This window comes from Triturus cristatus, chromosome 1_2 (genome assembly GCF_964204655.1).
Source record: "Triturus cristatus chromosome 1_2, aTriCri1.1, whole genome shotgun sequence".
NCBI classification, from domain to species: domain Eukaryota; kingdom Metazoa; phylum Chordata; class Amphibia; order Caudata; family Salamandridae; genus Triturus; species Triturus cristatus.
The window spans coordinates 64,318,854-64,346,276 of record NC_140580.1 but is presented as its reverse complement, the minus strand read 5'-3'; the positions used below and the strand labels follow the sequence as shown (position 1 = coordinate 64,346,276).

The window sequence follows — 27,423 nt, the reverse complement described above, 5'->3', positions numbered from 1 at the left end:
GATCCACCACCACCAGCAACAGGTTGCACGCCGCAGCTGGAACAAGATCACAGCCGACCAGCTCGCAACCTCCCTGAGCAAGAACCCACCCACCAGCGCAACAAACCCCAGCCAAGCGGCCACCAACCTCACGAAGTGGATCAGCGACTGCGCAGACGACCTCGCCCCTCTGAGGACCCCGCCTAGCAGACCCGGCAGCAAGAAAGCCCCATGGTTCACCGACTAACTCAAGAGCTCCAAGAAGAACTGCCGAGCCCTCGAGAGAGAGACTGGCGCAGAGACCCAACACCTGATAACATGACGGCCCTGAAGCTCGCCACCCGAAAACACCACCAACTGATCCACGCCACCAAGAAGACAGCATTCAAGGAACGACTGGACAACAACGCACACAACAGCAAGGAACTCTTCAACATCGTTAAAGAGCTCTCCAACCCCAACGCTGGAAACAACGACATCACCCCTTCGCAAGACCTCTGTAACTCCCTCGCCTCCTACTTCCACAACAAGATCGCGGACATACACAACAGCTTAAGCACTCTACCGTCGCACGCCACGTCCGAACCACCGCCCACCACCACCACCCTCCGCGCCTGGACCCCGATCAGCTCCGAAGACACCGTCCGCACGATGAACACCATCCACTCCGGGTCTCCGACCGACCCCTGCCCCCACCATGTCTTCAACAAGGCCGACGCGTCATCGCACCCCACCTGCGAGACATCATCAACACCTCCTTCGACACCGCTACCTTCCCGGAGAGCTGGAAGCACGCCGAACTCAGCGCTCTACTAAAGAAGCCATCAGCCGACCCCACCGACCTCAAGAACTACCGCCCCATCTTGCTGCTCCCGTTTCCAGCAAAAGTCATCGAAGACCGCCAACAAGCAGCTGTCCGCCTTCCTCGAGACGAATGGATCCCTCGACCTCTCGCAGTCTGGCTTCCGAGCCAACCACAGCACCGAGACCGCCCTGATCGCAGCCACCGATGACATCCGAACCCTGCTCGACAACGGAGAAACAGCGGCCCTCATCCTCCTAGACCTCTCCGCAGCCTTCGACACGGTCTGCCACCGTACCCTAGTGCAGCGCCTCAACAACGTCGGAATCCAGGAGAAGGCACTGGAGTGGATCATCTCCTTCCTCACCGGAAGGGCACAGAGAGTCCGCCTCCCACCGTTCAGATCAGAAGCCACCGAAGTCATCTGCGGCGTTCCTCAAGGCTCCTCGCTTAGCCCAACCCTCTTCAACGTCTACATGAGCCCCCTCGCAGCCATCGCACGCCAGCACAACCTCAATCATCTCCTACGCCGACGACACCCAGCTGATCCTCTCCCTCACCAACGACCCCGACACCGCCAGAGCCAACCTACACGAAGGGATGAAAGAGGTAGCCGAATGGATGAAGAACAGCCGCCTGAAACTGAACTCGGACAAGACGGAAGTCCTTATCCTGGGTTCCTCACCCTCCGCCTGGGACGACTCCTGGTGGCCCCCCGCCCTAGGCAACGCACCCAAACCAACAGACCATGCTCGCAACCTGGGCTTCATCCTGGACGCCTCCCTCTCCATGACCAGACAAGTCAACGCCATCTCCTCGGCGTGCTTCAACATCCTGCGCATGCTACGTAAGATCTTCCGGTGGATCCCCACAGAGACCAGGAAAACGGTCACTCAGGCCCTCGTCACCAGCCGTCTGGACTACGGCAACTCACTCTACGCCGGAACCACTGCCAAACTCCAGAAGAGACTCCAGCGGATCCAGAACGCCTCTGCACGTCTCATCCTGGACATCCCCCGCCGCAACCTCATCTCCGGACACCTGAGAGACCTGCACTGGCTCCCGGTCAACAAGAGAATCACCTTCCGTCTCCTCACCCACGCACACAAAGCCCTACACAACCAAGGCCCAGGATACCTCAACAGCCGCCTCAACTTCTACGCTCCCAAACGCCAGCTTCGATCGACCAGCCATGCCCTCGCTGCCGTCCCCCGCATCCGAAGAGCCACCACAGGAGGAAGGTCCTTCTCCTACCTCGCCGCCAAGACCTGGAACTCCCTCCCGACCCACCTCCGCCTTACCCAGGACCACCTCGCCTTCAGGAAGCAGCTCAAGACCTGGCTGTTCGAGCAGTAGCGGACCCCTCCCCTAGCGCCTTGAGACCCTCCGGGTGAGTAGTGCGCTACACAAATGCTTTGATTGATATAGACCGTGGTGCAGCCCCCTCTAGGATCACCTGCCAGTCACTGAGCTCCGCGGGCCACCATGTCCATACCAGACTGCAGAGCTCCCACTTTTCTGTTTTCTCCTGCAGGGCAGATGTCTGAAGTGAAGCACATTCCTTCCTTATCCCTGGGAAAGATTAATTATATTTAGGCTTTCCTGTTTTCAGTTTCTATTTTTGGTAAATTCTGGTGTTTTTTTCAATGTTTTCAAGCAATTTCAATACCTTAAAAAAACAGTGGTTATCAGTGGTTACACATTTTCGCGCCATTAAAAACTACAGAAAGTGTTTTTCCGGTGTTTATGGAACATTTTGCTTTTATTATTGCTCGCTTTCTGCACTGATGGCGCATGGTATATAGAAAGTGTAAGTATAGTGTATATGACGTCCAAATGGATTTGTGCAAATTAAACTTATTGTGGTACACCATACAATACTTCTTCAGTGAGTCTTTGGTCATGTCCTGTCGCTTTTTCCTTCCCATGTAAATTTCTGTGAAAAGACCCTCTCAGCATTGGCACTTGAGTTAGGCAACGCCAAAACAGCTAGTACACAATTTAACTCTGGCCACTGACCTAGCTTTCCATGCCAATACTGGTTCACTTGAAGATTGCATTTCTCAGGGCAGGTTCTGCAACATTTGCGCTGATTTGGGCGTTATGCCATCAGTTATTTAAGCGGTCAAAAATGAAGCAGCACTTTGGAAACTATGGAAGAAATTCCCCTTTATGGAAGGGCTCTAGAACAGAGTACCACAGTTAGGTTTCATTTACTTCGAATGCCATTGGAGACCGGTTGAAGCAATAAAATCGATTTCCTTACCCGCCGTGAGGGAAACGGCCATCGTGGGGGAGAAGTCCCTATTAGAGCAGCAACACTGCCGCCGTGAGGGGAACGGCCATCAAAACCACAACCCCCAGCATTCCCAGCACCGGGCACTTGCCGGTGACGGTGTCTGGCAGCGCCTGGGACCTACAAAAGACCCGCAGGTGCCCCGCTGCGCGGGGCGCGCCCGGGCGGTGCCCGGGCCAAGGGCGGGCCCGTCCCTTACCCGTCATTGCCAGGAATAGGCAGGGCTGGGCCATCCCTCTAACGTTGACCAGCCGCTGGTGCTTAAAAGGTACTGTTGATTTGTTGCTACTGCTGGGGACCATTCATCTGTTTACCACCTGTGCCATCTTGACTACCAGGGACCTCCCTTCTGTTGTTATTATTGGTCATTGTGCAGCCGGCTCTGCTCTTCTATATTGTTGCTATTACGCCAGGAGTCGCTCATAATCTTACGTGTTTGGTTTTTGGTGCGCGCCTGGGAACTGACAGGGAAAGAGAAGCACCTTCTGCAGGGAAGATATGGCAACTAAGTCGGGCTGGGTGGGCAAGGGTGGGAAGGCGGTCCCTTCAGGTTCAGTCATGGGAACATTGGACCAATTTATTGTTCGTGCTTCCTCTATCTTGGCTCACGAAATTGACCGCACTGAAAAAAGATTGTCATTGGATATTGTGGCCAATAGAAGGTCCTCAATGGGTCTCCAAGCTGGGGCGGTGTCACCCATTTAGTCTATTAGAGTCCCAGTTATCCCTACTATTATCCCTGGCTCAGCTGTTCAACCAGAAGAGCGTATAGGCATTGATCAGGGGGTGCACACTGCTTTAGTACACTTGGCTCCTAGCGAATTCCGTAGGGGAGCGGAGACTATATCTACATTTGTATCTCCATCTGAGGGTCAATTAGGCTCTTTAGTTGGTAGCATTTCGCCTGACCCTACGGAGAGTAATGTTAGGACTTGTTATAAACGTGGTGTAAAAATTGCGCACCCTTTGCCAGTAACTAAAAGGAAGCGTAGAAGTATGGCCCAGAAGGGTAGGAAGGCAAAAATCCAGAAGCCAAATGCTATAGTCGAATCTTCTGGAGGTATATCAGCGCCCCTAGAAAATGGCGCCGAGATTTTGTCTACACCGATGGCTGAGATAGACCAAGAAATGTTTTCAGGGACAGATGCTCAGTCTGATTTGACACAGGCAATATGGGATAGAATTGAACTGTTAGTTAATAGAATTTGTATCCCTATCTTTAAAAGATTGATCTCCATTGAAAACAGACTTGATCTAATCGAAGGAGGAGAAGCTAAAACTATTAACAGTGTGAGGTCTGTGGACAGTGTTAGTAGTGGACAGCGTATGGTGGGAACTACTAAGACTAGTTCTAGGTTAAACCCATTAGTACATTCCTCGCAACCAGCGCTACCTGAAAGTAATCTTGCCGTGATTGTGAATGCCCCTATCTCCCAGGTCCTTCCGCTTGCCGCAACTGGTGCACATGACCCAAGTAGGGAGGGTGCAGTGTTGGATGGTCCTGATTTAATTCCCCCTGCCTTAGATAGGGGTAGTAGGGTGCCGCATGATATATCTTTAGGCAGCCTTCCACGTATAGACCTCCCCCCGGCATCTACTCCTTATGTGTGTATTCTGACAGGGGTTCCCCCATTGAGACCAGGACAACGTGAGGAATACACTGATTTGAAAAAGAAGTGTATTCATTGGCTGAATATGAATCTATCTCTTCCACCCGGAGCCTTGGCTAAAATTCTTTTTGCAAGAAGGGTGGATTGGGTTGGGCAAAGACAGAAGACGATTGAGGGGGATTGTATTATTTAATTTTGGGGACACTACAGCTGGGGAGTATATCTGTAGTGGGCATCACCAAGGTATGGTTTCTAAGATAAGACCTCTTCCCCTAACATACTTCTACCCTGCCCCCCCGCAGGCATTTGGAAAACTAGGGCCCGTAGGAGTGGATTGGTAGGGTGGCCCGGGGGGGAACTAGGTGTCCCGTTAGGAAATAGATTTGAAATTTTATCTGGCCTAGAGGAGTGTGATTGACTACTAACAATGACTAATCAACATAACTCGAAATGTATTTTAAAAGACATCAACCCCCCAGATCTAGGCTTGAAAATGCCTGGCGTGGATCAAGGAAACCCAATTGTACCCAATTACTCCCTAGTTGGGACTTCACCAAATAAACTTCCACCCGATGATAGTTGGAAGCTTAATGGGGAAAATGGGGGCAATAAGCCAGAACCGTTGTTGGGGACGATCGTGATTTTGGGTTCTCCCCCTATTCAATTGGGCTGTCCTACGTTAATTAATTCCTGTACCCATAGACCTACAATCCTAAAATTTCTATCCTGGAATATTGCTGGGATGGGTTCCAAACTAGTACATTCTGAATGGTCAGATTATATTGATACCCATGACTTATGTTTTTTTCAAGAAACTTGGGCAATAGAGCCCCTGTTCCGCTTGGGATATCTCTCTTTCCAGGTCCCTGCGATAAAACAAGCAAAGGGTCGCCCAATGGGGGGTTTGGTAATATGGGTACGGCAGGCACTTGGGTGCAAAATCACACAAATACCCATAAATAGTAATGATATTCTTGCTATAAAAATTGCCACAGACCAAAGTCCTAGCCTATGTATTTTTAATGTCTATGCTAGAGGACTGCCTGGTGGGCGTCGTTCCCATGTTATAGCTGACCTGGATAGGCTGTTGGACAATATTCCAAGGGATTCTAGCCCGATGGTCGTGGGGGATTTTAATACTACGTTTGAACCCTTGGGGCAAAACGACAAATTTAACGGAGGAGGAGGATGAATTTTGGGGCATACCCACACTGGAGGTTGAGCCAATTAAAAAATGGTCAGAGGTGGCAATACAATTGAAAGGACTGTGTATTGGGCAACGGTTGAGGGCCGTAAATGGGCGCACACACTCTGATAAGAATGGGGCTAACACCTTTAATAACTGACGCAGAGCGAGTCGTATTGACTATGTGCTGGTAGGCCTGCCTTTGTGGCATTGTGTGAGGGACATGGCCGTAGTTACCCGAGTGGAAAGTGACCACGACCCTCTTGTTGTCACAATGGCTGGGCTGTTAGGTGAAATTATGCCAGTTAGCCCAGTGGAAGGAGCCAGCGACCTGGTATTGTCTAATGATATACGCCATCTGAGATGGGGAAACGTCTCCAGATCCCAGGCAATATTGACAGAGATGAATAATGAGGTGGACAGGGTATTAGAAGTTTGGGGTTCTGATGAGGGAAGCCTGATTCCCTTGACCCATGTCACCGTGATGCACGCAGCACTGTTCGAGCAACTAAAACTGTTCTTTTGTAAATCTGTCCAGCATCGCTAGGGTAAAAAGAAGAATAAAACTGAAGGATGGTTCACTGACAATTGTCGCCAGTTGCGGAGAAACCTGGGGTTAGCTATAGGTGAAGGTGACCCAGGTAAAGTAAGGTTGGTACGGGACTCCTATAAAAGAGCAGTCAAAGCTGCTAAAAAATCTTGGGATCAAGCAAGATGGGTAGAGCTCAAAGAAGCATGTGTGTCACGGAACCCTAAAGCATTCTGGGATACGTTTAAGTGGGATAGGGGGGGGGGTCTCCGGACCCCCCGCAGAACAATGTTGCCCATCATCATTGGGTGGAATATTTTAAACCCCGGTATGCTTCTTTGGAGGACGAACAGTCTATGGGTCCCATTGATATAACCTTTTTCTCTGGAGAGGTGTTTACGTTAGGTGAAGTAGACAGGGCCTTGGATACCATAATTCCTAGTCGTGCTCCTGGAATGGATAACATTCCAGGAGATGTGTTTGTAAACTATAAAACCTCTTGGCGCTTGTACATAAGATATTTAGCAAATGCTATTGCTTGTGGGGCTCTGATCCCGGCCTCCTGGAAAGGGGCCGAGATGATACCGGTTTTTAAAAAGGGGGATAAATCTGTTGCTGCCAATTACAGACCAATAAGTCTTATAGACTCCATCCAAAAGATCATGGGGAGACTGATCTTACATAAGCTTCAGTTATGGATGGATGATGAACATATTCTTACCCCACTGCAAGCGGGTTTTCGTCCCCTTACAAGTACCATCGACCAGGTCTTCCGCTTTATTAACATCTATCGGAAGACAGTCGTTTTGGGAAAAGGAGCCCTGTATGTGGTATTTGTTGATTTGAAAGCAGCCTTCGACCTGGTGCCACGGTGTCCTAAGTGAATTGGCGATGCCTGCTGATCTGCTGTCTTTGATCATCCGCCTACATGAGGACAATCATGCGCGGGTCCGGTGGGGGTCAAAGGGTGAGGTCACTGACTCCTTCCCCGTTGATAGTGGAGTGCGCCAGGGTTGCGTGCTTGCGCCCACCCTGTTTTTGCTCTTTGTGAATGGGGTGGCTGATTTCCTCCTGGAGACCCCCACCGAAGCCCCTGTGCTGGCGAAGGAACGCATACCTGTTCTCATGTTTGCGGATGACACTTTGATAGTGTCTAAGACCCCTAGTGGCTTACAAAAGGCCCTTAGTAGGTTTGAGGCCTTTTGTTCGATTCGGGGTCTTATAATAAATACAGAAAAGACAACATTTATGACATTCAATGAGCACAAGTCTTTTCGGGGCAAGGTCTTTATGAATAATGTACCTCTTGAAAAAGTAGATGCCTTTACATATTTGGGGGTTATGCTTCAGCCAGACATGAGTTGGTCTAAGCAAATTAATACAGCTACCCTGAAGCATAAACAGGCTGGGTTTCTCGCAGCTAATTTGAATACCTCCTTCTCCAAACCAATTAGCCCATTAATGGAGATCTATGGTCTGAAAGTCCTAAGTTCTACTCTGTATGGTGCGGAACTTTAGGGGTTCCAGAATCTATCCACCATAACAGTTGCTGAAAACTCTTTTTTGCGCAAGGTCACTGGTTTCCCGAAAAGTACTCCCACGTGTCCATTATTGTTCGACATGGGAAGGAAATCAATAAGGGATCTGGCTAAACTTGGCCCTCTTTGATATTGGCGAAGACTGTGGTGTACGGTTGAACTCTCACATTATGCAAGAGGTCTAAAAGATGTAATGGACACAGATCGTCTCCACAGGATTAAATGGCTAGGGGAGATAAGGTTGCTGCTGGTGAACCTAGGCCTGAGAGAACTTTGGGAGGATCCCCAAAATGCTTCTTTTCCCTCAAAGAAGTTGATAAAGGAGATGTATTGGGATATGATAACGGCATCAACGCGAGCAAAGGGTGCAATAAAACAACTGTCAGGTCGGTTCTTTGAATTGAAGTCAAAACCTGCTCTAAACATTATTGGGACTTCATTGAGAAACCTTTAGACAGGAAGTTATACTTCCAAATGAGGATCGGTACCCTACCCGTTAGATCATTTACTGGCAACTGGGTTGGGGTTACTATGAAAGTCTGCCCAAAATGTCTTGATAAAGAAGAAACTGTTAGCTATTTGTTGTTTTTTTGTCCACTGTACAAAAAACCTCGTGCTATGTGGGTCATACCGATCTGTAAGCTTCTGGGCTTCAGGAAGCATGAGGAGGCACTAAGAATACTTACAACGGATTCATCGCAGCCAATAGCAATTGCCATGGCAAAGTTTCTAGGCTGGGCCTGGTCCATCAGATTTAGGGTGTTGCCTCAGGCTGTCTGATTGTAATGGCCCTAGTTATGTTGATATGTTAAACCATGATCTGATTTGATTGGGACAATCCTGAGCGTATATGTATTTTTAAAATCTTTTTAGAACCAATCTGCTCGGCAGTATTCATTGTTTAATTTGTTTTTAAATGTTTTAGATCCGGAATATTTACTATCTTATTTATATATTGTATGTATGTGTTTCGCTTTTATGACAAAACTGTCGAATAAAGCTATTTCAAACGCCATTGGTTGTGAAGGGATATTTCTATGCATCATTGAAAGCCATTTCTCATACAGTGTAAAATAACATTTCCTGAATTACTAAATTCACCATTGCTGTGCTTACCAAGTGGCAAGCACACTATCATGGAACATGTTGCAGTGCCAAAGTCCCTAAAGGTGTTGCCCAGCCTAATCTCAAGGAGATGTTTCACATCTACACAAATTATGCTGAACACTTGGCAGACAAGGGTGTTTTCAGACTATGGTTTTTTTTTTTTTTTAATATGTCCACTACAGCATTTATGTTTTCTTGTAAAATTCTAAGAATGCAGTAGTGTACTTTTTTCACATCACTATCAATATGTGACCAAGGATCCTCACATTTCTTGCCTTTGGCATCACTCAGCAAAAAAATCTGTAAATGGTTGCCACATGGATAATATAGCATTCATAGCCCCTTGGACTGAGAACCGTCAGCTAAAGTACACAGTTGGGATGACTGATTTCTTTTATGCCACACAAAGCACGAAATTATAAATATTTGCGTTTTAGTTCCTGTGCATCAGAAAACAGTGCACCAGAATGGACTAAAAAGTCAATAGCATTCCTCATTCGCTCTGAAGATTGTAGAGGTGCTTTCAGCATACCATTTAACAGGTGTCAAGGATCTCTTACAGGGAAGAAACCTCAGCTCTGGTATCAATTTTGACAGGTCATCACACAACTTTTTCATATACGTTGCTGAATCACTGCAAATACAAACCATATCGCTCCAATCTTTGTTGAACTTGGAAAGAACCTTTTTTTGTGGCGCATTTCAAGTGACACGGAGTTCCGTGTTTTTCCAAAAGTCTGGTGTCATGTTTTAAATAGTGCTCTTTTCACACATACTTGTCACTTTACCTTGCATTGAATGTTTAAAGCCTGAGGTGTTGGCAATTCACCTATCATCAATACTGATTCACTAGAAACTGGGACTGATGTATTAAGGGTTTTTACCCATTCTCTGTAGGTAAATGTGATGACACATATTAGGAAAGATTCTTATGAAACCAGCCATTTTAGCGATCAGTGAAAGAATCCAACGCAGCCAAAATATCAAATATGATTTTGATATTTCCTGATTCTCTACAAGTTATAAAATAATTAAACCGGACCTAAAGCATACTTCTAAACCCTGCATCTTTAGACCAAAGACCACAAAACTGAAAAAAATAAAAGGAAGAAGAAACAATATTTTAGTGGCATCCCTAAACAACAAACTCAAGCAGAATAATGTTAGCCCAGACTTTCTTACTGCTAGCTTGTATAACAAAGATGCATTGTATTGGCCCCTTCAGGAAGAAAACAAATGACATTCACTCTTTTTCCTTTCTTTGAATGGCATTTAGTTTGTGGTTGTGCAGGTGTTTTTTTAGCGTTTTGTTTTCACTGGTAAGGGCTATTTCTCTTTCAGTGGGTTTTATCAGTTATTTTAGGTTTAAACCTATAACCGGACAGCCTAATTATATTGCACTGCACTGAAGCTGCGGCAGCTTGAGTGAAGAGCAGAGATAGCTCTATCAACTGTAGGCAATGCCTGTGTGCAGCACCAATACTACAGTAAAAGCGCCAGCAAAGAAGAAATTAGCCTGTTGAATCTAGCATTAGTAACATCATGTAACCTATTATGTCAACACTGTTTGCCCTTAAACCCACAAGATATTAGTAATCAACAAAGGAAAATAACTTATCTGGTTGCTGAGCTGTGCAGAAAGATCTTTATGGATTTATATGAAGAACATAGAGCAATGTTTTTGTCCATTGTTTGTCACAAGTTTTAAGACTCATGGGATATGTAGCCTCTTTATGCTTGAAGAATATGTAGTCCTGTTGAGCTGCTGAGCAGTAAACTTGAAAGATAAATGTACAATCTGAGCTTCCAGTCCTGACATAGAATTACATTCTTTTCTCATTTATGGGTGAGTAATAAACAGGTGCAGTCATAGCAGAGAGCCCTTATCCAAAACAGGCTCCCACAACCGGAAGTTCTCATCAACCTTCCTTTTTTGCAGGTTTCACAGCATGCTGCAAAATGTATCCCTGCTATGGTATGTCCAGAAGTCACAGAGCAGATTCGGCGGGAGATTGCTGCATCCCTGCACCAACGCAAAGGGGATTTTGCCTGCTATTTTCTGACTGATCTGGTTACGTTCACGTTACCAGCAGGTGAGTTGAAACTAAGCTGATGGGGATTTTGAGGTTTGGAAAAGGAGGGAGTTACCCCAATGGTTGAATAAAGGGATGGGGTACGTATACAACAAACACCAAAGTCCCTATATTTAAAATCAATAAAAGGGTAAACCACTTACCCTGAACCAAGTGTCTATTTCAGTATATCACTACTCTGGCATAGGTGTCATGGAAGGAACTAATGTTTTACTCAAAGATCAATATATGATTTAAATATTAAAAACAGACAGATTTAAGAAATGTGCCACAAAAAAGGTCCTACAATTTAAATCTATGAATTAAAAAAAAAAAAAAATTATTAAAAATAATTTATCACATATTCATAGGGTGAATGTATTGCCTTCCTCCCAATATACGTTACAATCTAAATTCTTCATACATATAGATAAAAACTCTAAAAAGTAAACGCAGCGTTTCAGCGACTCGACTATATTTTCACCTTCCTCAGGACTACACAAGTTTTCATAAAATCTAAATGGTAAAGATATTCCGTTTAAATACATGTACATTTCAGAAAAATAGTTATACTAAACATTCCAACTTTCTGTTCCTAACATTTCACTCTAAGATTTCTGCCTATTGCCAGGAGTGCAAAACAATTACTCAATCACATGAGCAGGTCATAATTTTATAAATCAAACCTCTATTTCTTGACACTTGGTTCGTTGAAATTCATTAAGAAATTATCACATATTTCTCCTCACATTAACTCATTATCCTTCTTATTTATGTATAACATTCTGTATAATTTTTCAAGAACATTTTCTATTTCATGATTTCCAAAAACCCTCTAATTAGTGCAATGTGAACCGGAGCTCATTAGATATGCGAGGATCACTCGAGAGCGCCCAAGGTTATACTTGGGTCAACGCCAACTGTGTTAGCCGGTAAAGCCATCGCTATCGTGGTTCTTTTGTTGAACAACTTATTCAAGTAACTAGCATCATTACTGTTATTGAGCAAACTAAAAACATTACTTGATTTACTTCATGGTGATGCCCTTTATACCAGCACTTTACTATAATATGGTTATGTCATACCTTATTATAGTTTGGAATATGTTCCAATTGTATCATCTGTGGGGAATAAGCCTCTTACCCCACCAAGGTCACAATGATAAAGCCTATAAATAGAGAAAGAGAAATAAAATCTTTTTTTTTTCCCTTTAGTCAGAAGGTCCCGATGTTGGTAATATTGTACCTCAGACATAATTTTCCTTGCATACCTTTCAACTTAAAAATTCGATATATTCTATCCGTTGGGGCCACCGTAATATGGGGAATGCAGGGAACAGAAATTGCCTGTTCGAGGCATATGAGCTGCAGATTGTACACTTAGCATAGATCGCCATCTGGTGTTGGGCCCGGATGTTTGCAGTTTGTTTTTCTTCTTGGACAGTCTTTGGAAGTCACGAGTTTGGTGACTCCTCCTTCGGTCCGTACTGCGCATGGGCTTCGGCTCCATCCTCAGATTGTTTTTTTCCGCCATCGGGCTCGGATGTGATACTTCGTGCTCCGGCTTCGAACTTCTACGGTTCCAGCCTCGACGGAAAATCCTCGATTCTTCGAGTTCCTTCATCATCTTCATCTCTCGAAGCGGCACTTTCTCCATCCCGTTCATCGACACCGGCCTTCGGGCCCTCCGCGACTCCGGTCCCGGCCGATGGAAAGGACTCCGTTCAAAAAGTGCCCAAAATGTGGGTCTAAATTTCCCCACACCGACCTCCATCAGGTGTGTAACCTTTGCCTCTCTCCGGAACACGAGGCTAGAGACTGCCCCGCCTGCAAGTCTTTTCGATCGAAGAAGACCATCCGAGATCGAAGAGCTCGACGCACCATGGCGCACTCATCCTCCGCAGCTCCACCGGACATCTTCGGAGACGACGCCGAAGCTTCGGGGCAAACACACACCGAACAGGAGGAAGACCGAACAGGAGGAAGACGTCGTCAGCGCTTCCGAGGCCGACGACTCCGACGTGGAGGACATTACACCAGCGCAGCGGGCCGTGAGTAATATGCCCCCTCCTACCCCCACGCCGAAAACCAAAGAGACTCAGGTTACTCCCTCGCCTGCCGGCCTGGGCAAAACCAAAACCAAAACTTCGATCACCCCACCTTCGGGCCCGGTGTCGAAGCTCCCAAAGTCTCATGGCAGCTCGGGATCGAGCCAGCCGACACCCGGTGCCGAAAAACAGCATCCGGCACCGAAGACTGCAAAATCCAGCTCGACTCCGAAACCACCGGTGCCGAAGCCTGGACACTCGGTGCCGACCAAACACAAACACAAATCTGTCGGCACCGATGCTCCGGCGCCGAAACATCATTCGACGCCGAAACACCCGGAGACCTCAAAAAAGCATGGCGCACACAGACCATCGAAACCCCCGGTTCCGAAATCACCGGTGCCGACATCACCGGTGCCGACAGACGACTCGACACCATTGGCTCTGTTTACACCAGACCCTTTACAAAAGACTTTGTCCAAAGATCCTAAGACTGGGCTTTTGACTTTAACTACCAAGAAAAGACGCCTTGATGCTCCGGCTCCTCCTCCTCCACCCAAAAGGAAGGACTCTGCTACTTCTCCCCTCAGAGTGCCCTCCCCACTACCGCCTCCCCTACCCCCTCCACCTCCTCCACCACCTCCACCTCACAGGTCTCCGCCACCTGTACCTCACTACGATCCGACCCCATCCCCAGATCCGGATGATGGGGATCCGGACAATTACCCGGCGGACGCCCCAATGGATCCCACTCCACCAGGGACCCCAGATCCATGGGAAGATTACAATAACCCTGATATACCCAATGTACCTCAGGACGACTTATACCCATCAAGACCGTCTCCTCCAGAGGACTCCTTAGGGTTTCACCATTTAGTGCAGAGAGCAGCACACTACCATGGGGTGGACATGCACAGTGAACCAGTAGAAGAAGACTTCCTACTGGATACATTTGATATACAAGACAAATCCACTTCCATTTTACCCATGCTTAAGGGTGTCACCAAGCACGCTACAGAGGTGTTCAAAGACCCTGTCAGAGCCAGAGTACTGAACCCTAGAATAGAGAAGAAGTATAAGGCGGCACCCACAGACCCTGCTTACATCAAGGGCCCTGCTCCCCTAGATTCCCTAGTTGTCTCCACAGCTAGAAAGCGGGCTAACTCCCAATCCTCAGGAGATGCCCCACCGCCAGACAAAGAATCTAAACTTCTGGACGCGTCTGGTAAACGCACCGCCTCCCAAGCTGCAAACATGTGGCGCATTGCAAACACACAAGCACTGCTTGCGCGATATGATAGAGCACACTATGACGAACTAGAGGCTCTTATGCAGCACCTTCCAGAAAAATACAAGCACAAGGCTCATGACCTGATACAGGAGGGTAAACTAATTACAAACACCTCCATTAAGTGTGCCCTCGATGCAGCCGACACTGCTTCTAGGGCCATAAATACCAGTGTCCTGCTTCGTCGCCACGCCTGGCTCAGGATCTCAGGTTTCAAGCCTGAAGTCCAGGCATCCATACTCAATCACCCCTTTGACCAGGAAACACTCTTTGGGCCAAAGGTAGACGAAGCGCTCGAAAAGATGAAGAAAGACACAGACACAGCAAAGTCTATGGGGGCACTCCAAACACAAGCCTCCAAACGTTCCTTTCGACGCTCGTCCTTTCGTGGCACAGGCAGAGGCTCCTCCACCGATAACGCCTCTACCTCCTACAAGTCCCCTCCTCAAAATACCTTTTCAAAGGGCAATCAGAGAGGTGGTTACAGGGGTAACAACAATAAGGGCAGGGGCAAAACCAACAACACCCGTTCTGCCACCCCCCCCGCACAATGACTCCCCTCCGCTCCCCCCAGACCATTCCACTCCGGTCGGGGGCAGACTACAAAACTTTATCCACGTATGGGAGTCCATAACATCGGACAAATGGGTAACCCAAATCATTCGGTCAGGGTACTGTCTCGAACTAACATCTACCCCACCCAATATCCCACCAAGGCACCGTCCAATGTCTCAAGAACATTCCACACTGCTCAAACAAGAGGTACTCTCACTCCTCCAAAAACACGCTATAGAGCAGGTCCCCGTCAATCAACAAAATCTAGGGGTCTACTCCCTATATTTCTTAATACCAAAGAAAGACGGGACCCTCAGACCCATTCTCGACCTCCGGCCTCTAAATGCCTACATACACTCAGACCATTTTCACATGGTCACCCTACAGCAAGTCCTCCCACTCCTCTGCCAGGGAGACTTTCTCACAACCTTGGATCTGAAAGACGCATACTTTCACATTCCAATACATCCCTCTCACAGGAAATACCTCAGGTTCGTGGTGGACGGACAACATTACCAATTCACGGTTCTCCCCTTCGGGGTCACCACCGCACCGCGGGTGTTTACCAAATGCCTAGCAGTAGTAGCAGCACACCTCAGACGTCAACACATTCACGTCTTCCCTTACCTGGACGACTGGCTGATAAAAGCCGCATCCTACGACCAATGTGTGCAGCATACAAACAGCACCATCCAACTGCTCCACCAGCTAGGCTTCACGGTGAACTACCAAAAGTCCCACCTCATACCATCTCACACAAAGCAATATCTCGGGGCCACTATAGACACCTCCAAGGGTATTGCCTATCCAAACTCAGCCAGAATCACAAGCATTCAAGCCTTACGCAAAACATTCCTTCCTCAACACTCTCTTCCAGCAAGAGTGTTTATGAAGCTCATAGGAATGATGGCGTCTTGCATCTTCATAGTGCCCCATGCAAGACTCCACATGCGTCCACTTCAAGAGTGCCTAGCACAACAGTGGAACCAGGCCCAGGGTCAGCTGACGGATCTGGTGTTGGTGGACGGCCGCACACATCACTCTCTGCAGTGGTGGAACACCACAAACCTTTCCAAAGGGCAGCCGTTCCTGGACCCGGTTCCTCAGGTGATTCTAACAGCGGACGCATCGCTCTCCGGCTGGGGAGCGCACCTCCTACACCTCACCATGCAAGGTCTATGGACGCCACAGCAAAAATCGCTCCACATCAACCACCTGGAGCTCTTGGCGATCTTTCTAGCCCTAAAATCTTTCCAAAAACAGATTTCGGGCAAAGCAGTCCTCATTCGCACAGACAATATGACTGCGATGTATTATATACAAAAACAGGGGGGGACACACTCTCCCCAGCTCTCCCGCTTAGCCCAGAGCATATGGAGATGGGCAATTCCCCAAAACATCTTTCTCCTGGCACAGCACGTTCCAGGCGTACAAAACACCATGGCAGATCTGCTCAGCAGACAAACACAACAACTACACGAATGGGAACTGCATCCACAAGTTCTTCACCCATTCTTCCAACAGTGGGGGCATCCTCAGATAGACCTCTTCGCCACCCACGAAAACAAAAAATGCCCAAGCTTCGCCGCCAGATACCCACACCCATTGTCCAAGGGCAATGCGATATGGATGAACTGGTCAGGCAGATTTGCATACGCCTTTCCACCTCTCCCACTAATTCCATTAGTGGTCAGGAAGCTACAACAGCACTCCCTCACACTCATTCTGGTAGCTCCGACGTGGGCCAGGCAGCCGTGGTACACCACGCTACTACAACTGTCAGTGGTACCACATCAAAAATTGCATCTATCCCCATGCCTCCTAACCCAGAACCATGGAGAAATCAGGCACCCGGACCCAGCTCAGCTCAACCTGGCGATCTGGCTCCTGAAATCCTAGAATTCGGATACCTTAACCTTCCCCCTGATTGCGTGAACATCATCATGGAAGCCAGACGTCCTACCACTAGAGCATGCTATGCCGCAAAGTGGAAAAGATTCGTAATTTACTGCCGTAACAATACAATCAACCCTCTAGATGCATCCATACAGCACATAATATGCTATCTGCTCCATCTTCACAGGTGTAACCTGGCATATTCATCCATACGCCTACACCTAGCAGCGATCGCTGCCTATCTACAAAACAGGCAGCATTTATCACTCTTCAGAGTGCCCGCTATTAAAGCCTTCATGGAAGGCCTTAAACGAGTAATTCCTCCCAGGGCACCACCTTCCCCTGTATGGAATCTAAATTTGGTTCTTACACGTCTAATGGGTCCGCCCTTCGAACCAATGCACAAATGTGAGCTACAGTTTCTCACCTGGAAAACAGCTTTCCTTGTAGCTATCACTTCCCTTAGAAGGGTTGGTGAAATACAGGCGTTCACCATACAGGAACCCTACATACAAATGCATCACAGCAAGGTCATACTTCGCACAAATCCGAAGTTTCTGCCCAAAGTCATTTCCCCCTTCCACCTCAATCAATCAGTGGAATTACCTGTCTTCTTTTCGCAACCCCAATCTGTTGCAGAAAGGGCCTTACACACGCTTGATGTAAAAAGGGCGTTACTATACTACATACAAAGAACGCAACCCTTCAGGAAGACTAAACAATTGTTCGTTTCCTTCTCTCCACCACATAAAGGCAACCCCATTTCAAAATCAGAGATAGCTAGGTGGATTGTAAAATGCATACAAATTTGCTATCAAAAGGCAAAGAGAACATTATCTGTTCCCCCTAAAGCCCACTCTACAAGAAAGTTAGGGGCTTCTATGGCTTTTCTAGGGAATATACCCTTAGATGACATCTGCAAGGCAGCCACATGGTCTACACCGCACACCTTCACAAAACACTACTGTGTAGATGTGCATTCCAAGCAGCAAGCTAGGGTGGGCCAGGCTGTACTAAAGACACTTTTTCAAACAGCTGCAACGGATACCGGTGGTCGCCGCTAGGGTTGGGTACTGCTATATAATCTATGCTAAGTGTACAATCTGCAGCTCATATGCCTCGAACGGAATATGCTACTTACCAGTATGCATCTGTTCTTGGCATGTAGAGCTGCAGAGTTGTACACGCCCACCCGCCTCCCCGGCTACCTGTATCCGTTCCAGTACATCTTATTTAGATACAACACATGGGTTTCTCACTGTTATTACTACGCTCCATCATTTCCCTGTTGGCGAAAAACAATCTGAGGATGGAGCCGAAGCCCATGCGCAGTACGGACCGAAGGAGGAGTCACCAAACTCGTGACTTCCAAAGACTGTCCAAGAAGAAAAACAAACTGCAAACATCCGGGCCCAACACCAGATGGCGATCTATGCTAAGTGTACAACTCTGCAGCTCTACATGCCAAGAACAGATGCATACTGGTAAGTAGCATATTCCTTTCTCTATAACAAAGAAACCTAATCAAGTCACTGTACTCGGGTGTACTTTATTTAAACGTTACACATTTAGATCACTTTCTTTTTTAGTATAGCTGCTTACCCTTTTAGTTCTACAGCTGTGCCATCTGAGATAAATCACACGTATTTAGACACTAACATCGGCGTTTTAACATTGGCGATGCTGTGGGTCGTTCAATTAAAATCTGTAAGAATAGGAATGAAAATCTTGTTTTAGGGTGTTTATACCAGTCACTCTTGCGGTCCACAGCTAAAGAATACATTCAAAGTTTTATCTATTAGTTCTTTAAACCTAGAATATGGCACAAATTATCATTTTTGAAAGCATGCGTCTACATGGAGCGTTTTTCGCAATGGTGAATTTAGCCTGATATCGCAGTTAACTACGTTGATGTATATAGCGTACTTTGTTGGTTCCCCTATACTATGTAACTATTGATTTTGAGGAACATGCTACATTTGGTGGTAGTTCTGGGGGAACCTTTTTTGTTTGCCCAGAACTTGTTAAAAGTGGGATCTTTGCTGTATTTTTTTAACAAGCGGTGAGTGGAATAACCATATTTGTTGGAGCCATGTCCATTAACAGTTGTCAGTATTGTCCACTGTTTTGCGAGTAGGAACCTTCTTATTGCAGCATGTTGTGCACTTTTCCTGCCACTTCGTGTTGGGTTTAAATATTGCATCTTGTTTTATTTATTTTTATTTACGAGACCTTACTTTTGGTTTTAGGCGTCGTTAGTATTTCCACATCCTGGAGAATTATAGAGAATTATAGAGGTAAGAAAAAGAAAAGCACTAAGAGCAGACTGGGTTGGGTAAGACAGAATAAAATGGTCTTCAATGAATTACTAAATGGATTCCCCAGAAGATAAGGGATCTGATGCTTATCCAGTCAAGTCATCATGCTCCTATATGACATCATTTTACCATGCTTGTATTCAGAGGATATTTTTTCAGCATGGGAATGAAATTCAGGTAAAGAAGGAAGAGAATGACCACCTTAATGTGATACTATTGAGAACTAAAATGACTGTTTTGTTTCTTCAATTGCTAAAGAGAGTCTTGAAATCTACTGAGAAATGATTTGCTGGTGGCCCATGTATTAATAGTATCTGAAAGTCCAGAATTTACAATGCTGTTATTTCCTTTTTATACCAATTATGAAAGGTGCAGCAGTCAGAAACCGTAACAATCAACAGTGACCCCCTACCAAGTGGCAGAAAACTCAAAACTTATTAGCTATTGCAAGTTTTTTTTTTTTTAAACCACTTTCCTGCTCTTTAGAAAACAAATTGGCAGGAGGGCTTTCTTTCTGGGAAAAAGTGGCAAATGGGCTGCAATGAAATGCACTGTTGGATTAAAAAACATAAACCCCATGTCAGTGGTGAGATTTAAACTCGATTTAAGAGCTGCAAATGCCTTTAAAATTAATAGGAATTATTGTGGCTTGGAGCGGATAAGAAGAAAGCAAGTTGAGAAATAACGTAAAAGCACAGAGCAATAAAAAATTCTAGGAGCTCTTTCTGGGTCTAATTTGTTGTCTATTTGCTATGCATATGAACAAAACACTGCAGAACGGCACGTTGGTGTGCCTTTCCCTCCACTTGTCTGGCCACGGCAGGGAACTTGAGGTGACCAAAATTCAGACCTTAACCTAGTGCTTTTTTACCAAGTTGTACTTAATAGAACTTGCACAGACAGCAGTGGTAGGGCATAAACTAAGTATTGGTGATAGTTGAGAAAGAGAACTGGGAGCAGAGAATTAGGAAACCTATGCATGGAGAGAGAGGAAAGAGTGTAGAAAGAAGATTCGCCCAGAAGTTTGTAAAGAAACAGAGTCTGGTCCCAGGATGAGATGATCAGGCTGATAGGGTTTGAAAACTGTGCCATTAACCAAATGATGAAAAGTGGGTGTACCAAACGAGGACAGCCGATCAGAGATAGTAGTTTGTGTTGAATTGTGGTATGGAGGTGGTGTGAAAGCAATTAGTTGAACCTAGGTGGGGGAGGAAGTGGGTCACTGAAGGATGTTGGATGGAAGGGATAAGTGCCTGGCACCTTGTCAAAAAGACAAGAATGCGAAGTATTGAACTAGCAGAATAGGATTGTGCAGCAAAAATGTAGACTCCAGGCAGCAGCTGGTAAGAGGATTTTTTCTATTTGGGAGTTGAGGGGAAAATGTGTGACATTTGTTATGAGTTATATTATAATCCAGATTTCAGTGTTAATATGTAGATTTGTGATTTTAGTACTCTGTAGCTCAAGTTTTCAGTTCCTTGGTAGAAATGCACTTTAGATGTCCACACTTGATGGTCCCCCTGGTTCAGGATTCTGAGACCCCTTCTTCCCATTAAATATTCTCTTCTCAATGCCCTATTCTCTGTTAGCTTGTATCTTCTCATAAATGTTGGTGTTCTCTAAGTGAGGTCTAATTCGTTTGCAGATATTGAAGATTTGCCGCCAGCAGTCCAGGAAAAACTATTTGATGATGTATTGGATCGGGATGTACAGAAAGGTAGGTGACGGGTTTGGCATGTTTACGACAGCCAGTCACAAAGCTTATACAGTGTGTATTGTCCCAGATAGTCACTGTCCATCCTCTTACCCAATCCCCAAAACATATAAATGGACAAAACAGGCAAGCTTTATTAACTCTTATTTTTATAATGTTCCTAAACACACATTTAAGAAAATAGTAATCCAAAAACTAATTTAGGTGAATGGGATTTTGGCAACATATCCCTTCTTCTCAAAACTCTCTAAATGAACATTTGTGGTCGCCACAAAACAAAGGTAACAGGCAGACTAGATTGTCTTCGCTTGCCTCGTGATATTTCTTTTAGACTGAAGTGTTGCAATATACATGTGGCTTCAAGAGTAGTTGTTTCCTGTATGGTTGAACAACTGACATGGAGGCCAGTAGAGATCTTCTCATCCTCTCCAGAAGATATTTTGCTGCCTCTAGTAAAACTTTCATGTTTGCTTAAAACCCTTATCAAAATAGGTTAATCCTATTGTATTTTCAAGTTTTGATGTTATAGTTGTGTTCTCTTGATTCACTCAGCTAATTTTTCTGCTGATCAAAAGTTTAATCTTGGCTTTTCTTTCAGCTGGTTATCCAGCTTTGACTGGCATATGCCTCTATTTACAAATTAATCCTGAGTTTTTCTCTTTTAACTAACAAATTGTAACCGTTAGAGCAGTAAAAAGGACACTTGCATGTCTTTTTTATGTATTAAATAATGCATGCAATATAAATACAGCTCGCAAGTGCTGTGCTGGGTAGAATAATGAAAACATCGGAGTTGGTGAAGTTAAGGGAAGTAAGCAGATGCAAAGTACAGGTAAAGTTGTCACTAAAGATGAGTGTCTTTAGAGCTTTCGTGAAGGAGAAAGACGTCTGATGTCCTGGGAAGCAAGATCAGTGTATAGCATCTATGTGGCTGATGCCGCTGCTTTCTTTGGTCATGTGAACATGTAGAGGGTTGGGATAGGCCGTGGGAAATGCATTGTTTAATATATGGAGTCTCCCACTTTGACCCTGATCGAATGTATAATTGATGAGCTAATGCATAATTGATGAGCTAATGTGGTTGAGTTACTGAAGTGGCAGCTCTACTGTCACTGTACCTTGGAGTAGCCTCTTTGAGATTACAGGTGCTGGTCTTGGTGCAGAGTTGGAGATATAAAGTAACTGTTGTGTGTATGTCCTTCCATTTGTAGAGTTGGAGGAGGAGTCTCCAATCATCAACTGGTCCCTGGAGCTGGGTACACGCTTGGACAGCAGACTTTATGCACTTTGGAATCGGACAGCAGGAGACTGCCTGCTCGATTCAGTTTTACAGGCTACATGGGGCATTTACGACAAGGACTCTGTCCTGAGGAAAGCTCTACATGACAGTCTACATGACTGCTCGCACTGGTGAGTCTGGTTATATACGCACAAGCGAATGCAGTTCTGCTAATATCGGCCTGTCTGGGTGCAAGTGAAGAATGTGCATATGCTCCCACTGGTAAGTGGGCAGTATAAGTGTCATCTCTTACTGTAAATCTGACTGTATTTGCTAGAAGAGTGGTTCTTCACTTGTGTCTAGGGGACCCGGAGGGTCTGCAAAGCCTACTCTGGGTGAGGGAGGGGGTCACAACTGCTTAGAAAATGAAATAATATTAACGGATAACGTGTATATAAATAAGTAAAGATGTAAGATGTCCTTTAAATGTTAAGGAATTTTGAAATTGGAGGCTAAAAATTAAGTAGGTATTCTTAGATAGATTTATGGGGACAGCACCAAGGCATTAAACAGAATATAGTGTGGATAATGAGTGGCCTCAATTTAATTTAGAAAAGCGAGCCTTCCCCTTAAAATGTAATTTAAAAAAAAAAAAAATAGGTCTGGGAATTAAATAAAATATTTAATCATTTGTGTACTAGTTTGAATGCTTGTTTCTGTCTTTTTTGCATATTGCTTTGCAGTTCAAATGATCAGAAATGTTTAGGCCGGAGACTGGCTTCCAGTATGGAATCTGGGGGATCAGCAGATACTAATAATGGTTCACTGGGGGCCCCTGGGATCCAGTAATGATTAGGTAGGGATCCACAGAAGGCAAAGGGTTAAAATACTGCCCTAGAGTATCCACAGCTGGTCTTGGTATGGTTGTATGTGGTGGAACATTTACACCTGCTGAAACTTGGTGAATGAGTCATCCGTTATACATGTGACAGTGCACTATTGCAAAGCACGTCTGAATGCCACACCACACATTGTCCAACACTGATCTCAGTAGTGAAAGTTGTATAAATGAGCATTCTTGGCTGCTGCAATGGGTGGATCTGTATTACCAAAGCTGCAAGGATGAATATGCACATCGTAACTGGTGTATGGCCTCTCAAGATGGCGGATTGCACTTAGTGAAGCATTGCATCAGAGGGCAACAGAATCTGCATTAATCCTGCTAACCTGGTACTCCTCCCCAACAGCCATCTAGGGATGACGTGCATAATGTACCTTGGCAGCCGCTTATGCCTTACACGAAGAGACAGCGCAAAATCTGTCTTTAGAGCGCCTTTGCTGGCCTTCCCCAGTGCCCCACCAGCATCGTGCCCTTGGAGCCCGCAGCGCCGACGGCAGGGCTGAAAGGAGTAATTGACGGCAGATTTCCGTAATCCCCAGTGCCTGAGGTCTGACCACAATCCACACCAGGAAAGAACCCAAGACTTGCGGTTCGAGAGGGGCACTCAAATTGGGTCTGAGGAGCAGCAGCGAGGAGCCTGGTTTGTGCCCCCGTCATGGCCTACACGGGCAGGCAGCGATCTAAGAGAAGGTTGCGCTGCAAACACCGAGATGGTATCCTGCTGGTGTCCTGAAGGGTGTGGTCCACTAGAGATGGTTGATCGCTGATACCCAGTAAAACTCAGACATCTGCCTGGGACTGGATTAAGCACCATGCAGAACCAGACACCTCCTAACATGAAACAGGGGCAGTGTCGAAGGACTGACTGTGTCGGGGTTGCTGACATCAAAGAACTAAATGCCTACCCAGCCCCTCGAGAGCACTCTCCCAGCAGAAGCTACAAGAGGGTCAGCAACTGGCTATTTCAATGGCCTTGTTCCTTGTTCCCCACCTCAGCATGTATCCCCCAATTTCACCTCCCCTGTCTCCAGAATCCTCAGCGGGCCTGCAAGTCACCCAAAAAACACTGACTTACTCAAAGATACATGTCATCAGTGATGTCACGGGATTAAGCCTGCTGCCCCCTGCAGGGATCCTCCTCCCAGACTGGGGGTGATGGGGCCCATTAATCTCTGTGAACTTCGCCCCCTCCCGGGCCTGACCTCACCAGCTGTTGCTAAAGCCTTCCTTTTACTCCTCACAATAGGAGTGAAGCTCAGAAGTAGCCCAGATATGTCTCCAATAAAGGACTGGTCTCACTCCAGCCCGCCTGAGTCTCATATCTAGCCTTGGAGGAAGCAAAGGGGTGCTCGTTGGTAAAAATGTTGTAGAAATTGTTTTTCATATCCATATGACCCCAAAGCTTGACCCCATAAAAAACTGTTCCTAGGGCCTGCAGATTGTATATTTGAATTACTGGCGAGATTGGGCGAAAGTTTGAGCTTCGTTGCATTTTGACCAACACCCCCGTGATTGGATCTACTTTAAGTCTACAACTTTACAAGTTTCGATTCAATATTGCGCCGCTAGTCTAGCTGCTCTGTGAGGGTCAGTACTAGGTATGCATACATGCCGGGTGCCCCTTTAAGCTTAGGATTAGACCTCATAGAGTGGCAGGGTTTAAGAACTATGTATTTGGTTTTTGCTATGTTTATTTCTGAGCCCCTTTGACTGCAAAAGTCCTCAAAACAGTGTAAGATTTGTGAAGCCCCATTGGTGATTTAGACAGTAGCAATGTGTCTGCATTCATTAAGGCATGAACCCTAATGCCTGCCAAATGTGGGGCATCACAATGGTTCAAATGTATGATAAGGTCATTGACATAGAAAGTAAACTGGGTAGGGGCAAGAACATAACCCTGCCTTACCCCTCTGTTTACATGGAATTGCTCTGTCATCTCACCCAGTTGGCCACAACGGACTTGGGCATAGTTCTGTTCAGGGAGCTTCATTAAGATAGCTAAAAGCTCATTGGGTACACCTATTTCTGCCAGAACTTGCCAGTGTGTGGACCTGTTGGATCGGGTCGAACGCAGAGCACAAGTCAATAAATACAACATAGAGCCGGCCACCTCCAAAACCACAGCTTTCCAGAATATAAATTGGAGTAAAAATGCTAGTACACTCCCGGAACCCCGTCTGTAATGGAGTTAAAATCTTTGTCTGTCATCCATTCTTGTAACCTTTCAAGTATTCTACTAAACCGCTTGTGCGAGGTGTCAACCAGGCTGGTAGGCTGATAGTTTGATGAGGCTGGGGGGAGGACCGGGGAGGTGGGGTTCTTATGTATTGGTATAATCTCTGCTACCACCCAAGTTGGGGGAATTGGTGCGCCTAAAAAAATATTGAATTAAAATGAAAGTGTAATATGGGCTCTAAACATCGGTCTCGCCAAGCTACAGATCACCCGGGATCTTGTCCAGCCCCCAGGCTTTATATGGGATGATCTTACTGATTGCAACGCTAACTTCCAGTGGTAGGTGAGATCCTTTCTATTATATTCCCTTTGCCCCCATCTACTAATGTTGTCCCACAAGTAAGGCGGGATACCGACATCCCTTCCTCTTACAGAGTAAAGACTTGAGCAACCCATTCTGCTGGAGGATCATTTGTCTCAATTGGACAATAGCCCTCTCAGCTCCCTGTTGACACCAAGTTCCAAATGGTACGCTGATCAATCTTTCTAGCTGCATTCAGCAGGCCTTCCCACTTCCCTTCTTCCCAAACCCTTTTGGTAACTTCAGTAATCTTCTTGTTTGAGGCATGTGTGCTCTAGATACACATGCTTTGCATACTCCCGCAATCTAGTGTTTGGTCCGGATGTTTGCAAGTTGTTCTTCGAAAAAAGTCTTTCCAGTCACGAGCTAAGGTGACTCCTCCTTTCGGTGATGGTGCGCATCGGCATCGACTCTACTGTTAAATTGTTTTGTCGCAGGAGGGTGAGAATGGAGTGAGTGAGTGTAGTACGAGATGTCCATGCATATGTAATGTAGATAATGAGAAATGCAACAATTACAGGTGCCCGGGGAGGTGGGATTAGCGCATGTCAGCCTACAGCGCTACATGCCAAGAACAGATGCTTACAGGGCAAGTAGCATAATCCATTGGCCTGCCTTCTTGCTTTTATCTCTCCCCTGTGTAGCTGTTTGATGGCGAGTAGGAGGGATGATCTTGCTTCCTTGCTGGTTTGGTTGCAGCAGGACTTGGAGCCATACTTCCAGCTTCATAAAGGCAAGGTAGTGCTCAGAACAAACCCAAAATCCCTTGCACAGGTTGTTTACAATTTTCATATAAATCTTTTAACCCCTTCGCTGCGGCGTGAATTCCGCCGCAGCGCTGGGGGGGTTTGGGGGCAGCACGGTGGCGCGGTGCTCATGACGGAACCGCGCCGTCCTGAGTCACGGGCGAGCTGTGCTCATGACGGCGTGGTTCCGTCACGACTCCGCCCACTCTCTAATTCGCCCGCATGGAATTCGAGCCGCGTGGGAGGAGCGGCCGCTCCATGACGGAACCACGCCGTCATGAGCACACGGTGCCCGTGGCTCATGACGGCGTGGTTCCGTCAAGGGCACACAGGGGGTTAAAAGACTTAGCTGTCTTCTTTCAACAACCTGATTCAGTTGCAGAGAGAGCTTTACATAAGTTAGAGGTTAAAAGAGCTCTAATGTATTACATTGACAGGACTAAACCATTTATTGCTTTTACACCTCCCCTAATGGGAAATGCAATTTCCAAATCTGAAATTTCAAGATGGATAGTTAGATGCATCCAAACTTGTTATGCTAAAGCTGAAAGGTTTCTACATGTTCCGCCTAAAGCTCACTCCTTGCAAGATAGGCGCTATTGTGGAATTTTTTGCAAACATTCCAATTGCTGATATTTGCAAAGCATCAACATGGTCTACTGCGCACACACACATTCACAAAACATTGTGTGGTTGTTATTGCACATCAACAATCAACATTAACAAGCCAATGTTGGCCAAGCTGTACTAAACTCTATTTCAAACAACTGCAACCCCCACTGATTAACCAGGGAGTGGGACTGCTTTAAAGTCTATACATAACATGTGTATCTACAGCACACATGCCTCAAATTGATTGCTACTTACCCTGTACGCATCTGTTATCTGCATGTAGTGCTGTAGATTCACGTGTCCTCCCTTCGCACAGCCTCCCATTAACTTCTAAAGATTGTAGGAAAGTGCCCCTTTTTGACATGATCAGCACCTCTTTATGCCTGATATTTGATGCAATTTTGACAAAGTGCCCCCGGTCCCATCTAGCCAGGTCCAGTGTGTCAGATTTTTTCCTAGAACTATACAATTG

The 27,423-nt window shown here is 46.1% G+C and overlaps 1 protein-coding gene across 2 annotated transcripts in view; it reads left to right on the top strand.

Moving 5' to 3' along the window:
• The window catches only part of ZRANB1 (zinc finger RANBP2-type containing 1), a 299,913-nt gene that overhangs the window by 145,105 nt on the left and 127,385 nt on the right, over window positions 1–27,423 (top strand). Inside the window, exons 4-7 of one of the 2 annotated variants that reach the window (XM_085601489.1) lie at window positions 10,987–11,140; window positions 19,155–19,202; window positions 20,869–20,940; window positions 22,149–22,347. In XM_085601489.1, coding sequence (XP_085457615.1) covers window positions 10,987–11,140; window positions 19,155–19,202; window positions 20,869–20,940; window positions 22,149–22,347 — 473 coding nt within the window. The remainder of the gene's footprint in view (window positions 1–10,986; window positions 11,141–19,154; window positions 19,203–20,868; window positions 20,941–22,148; window positions 22,348–27,423) is intronic. The other variant, XM_085601498.1, reaches the window with a different exon arrangement.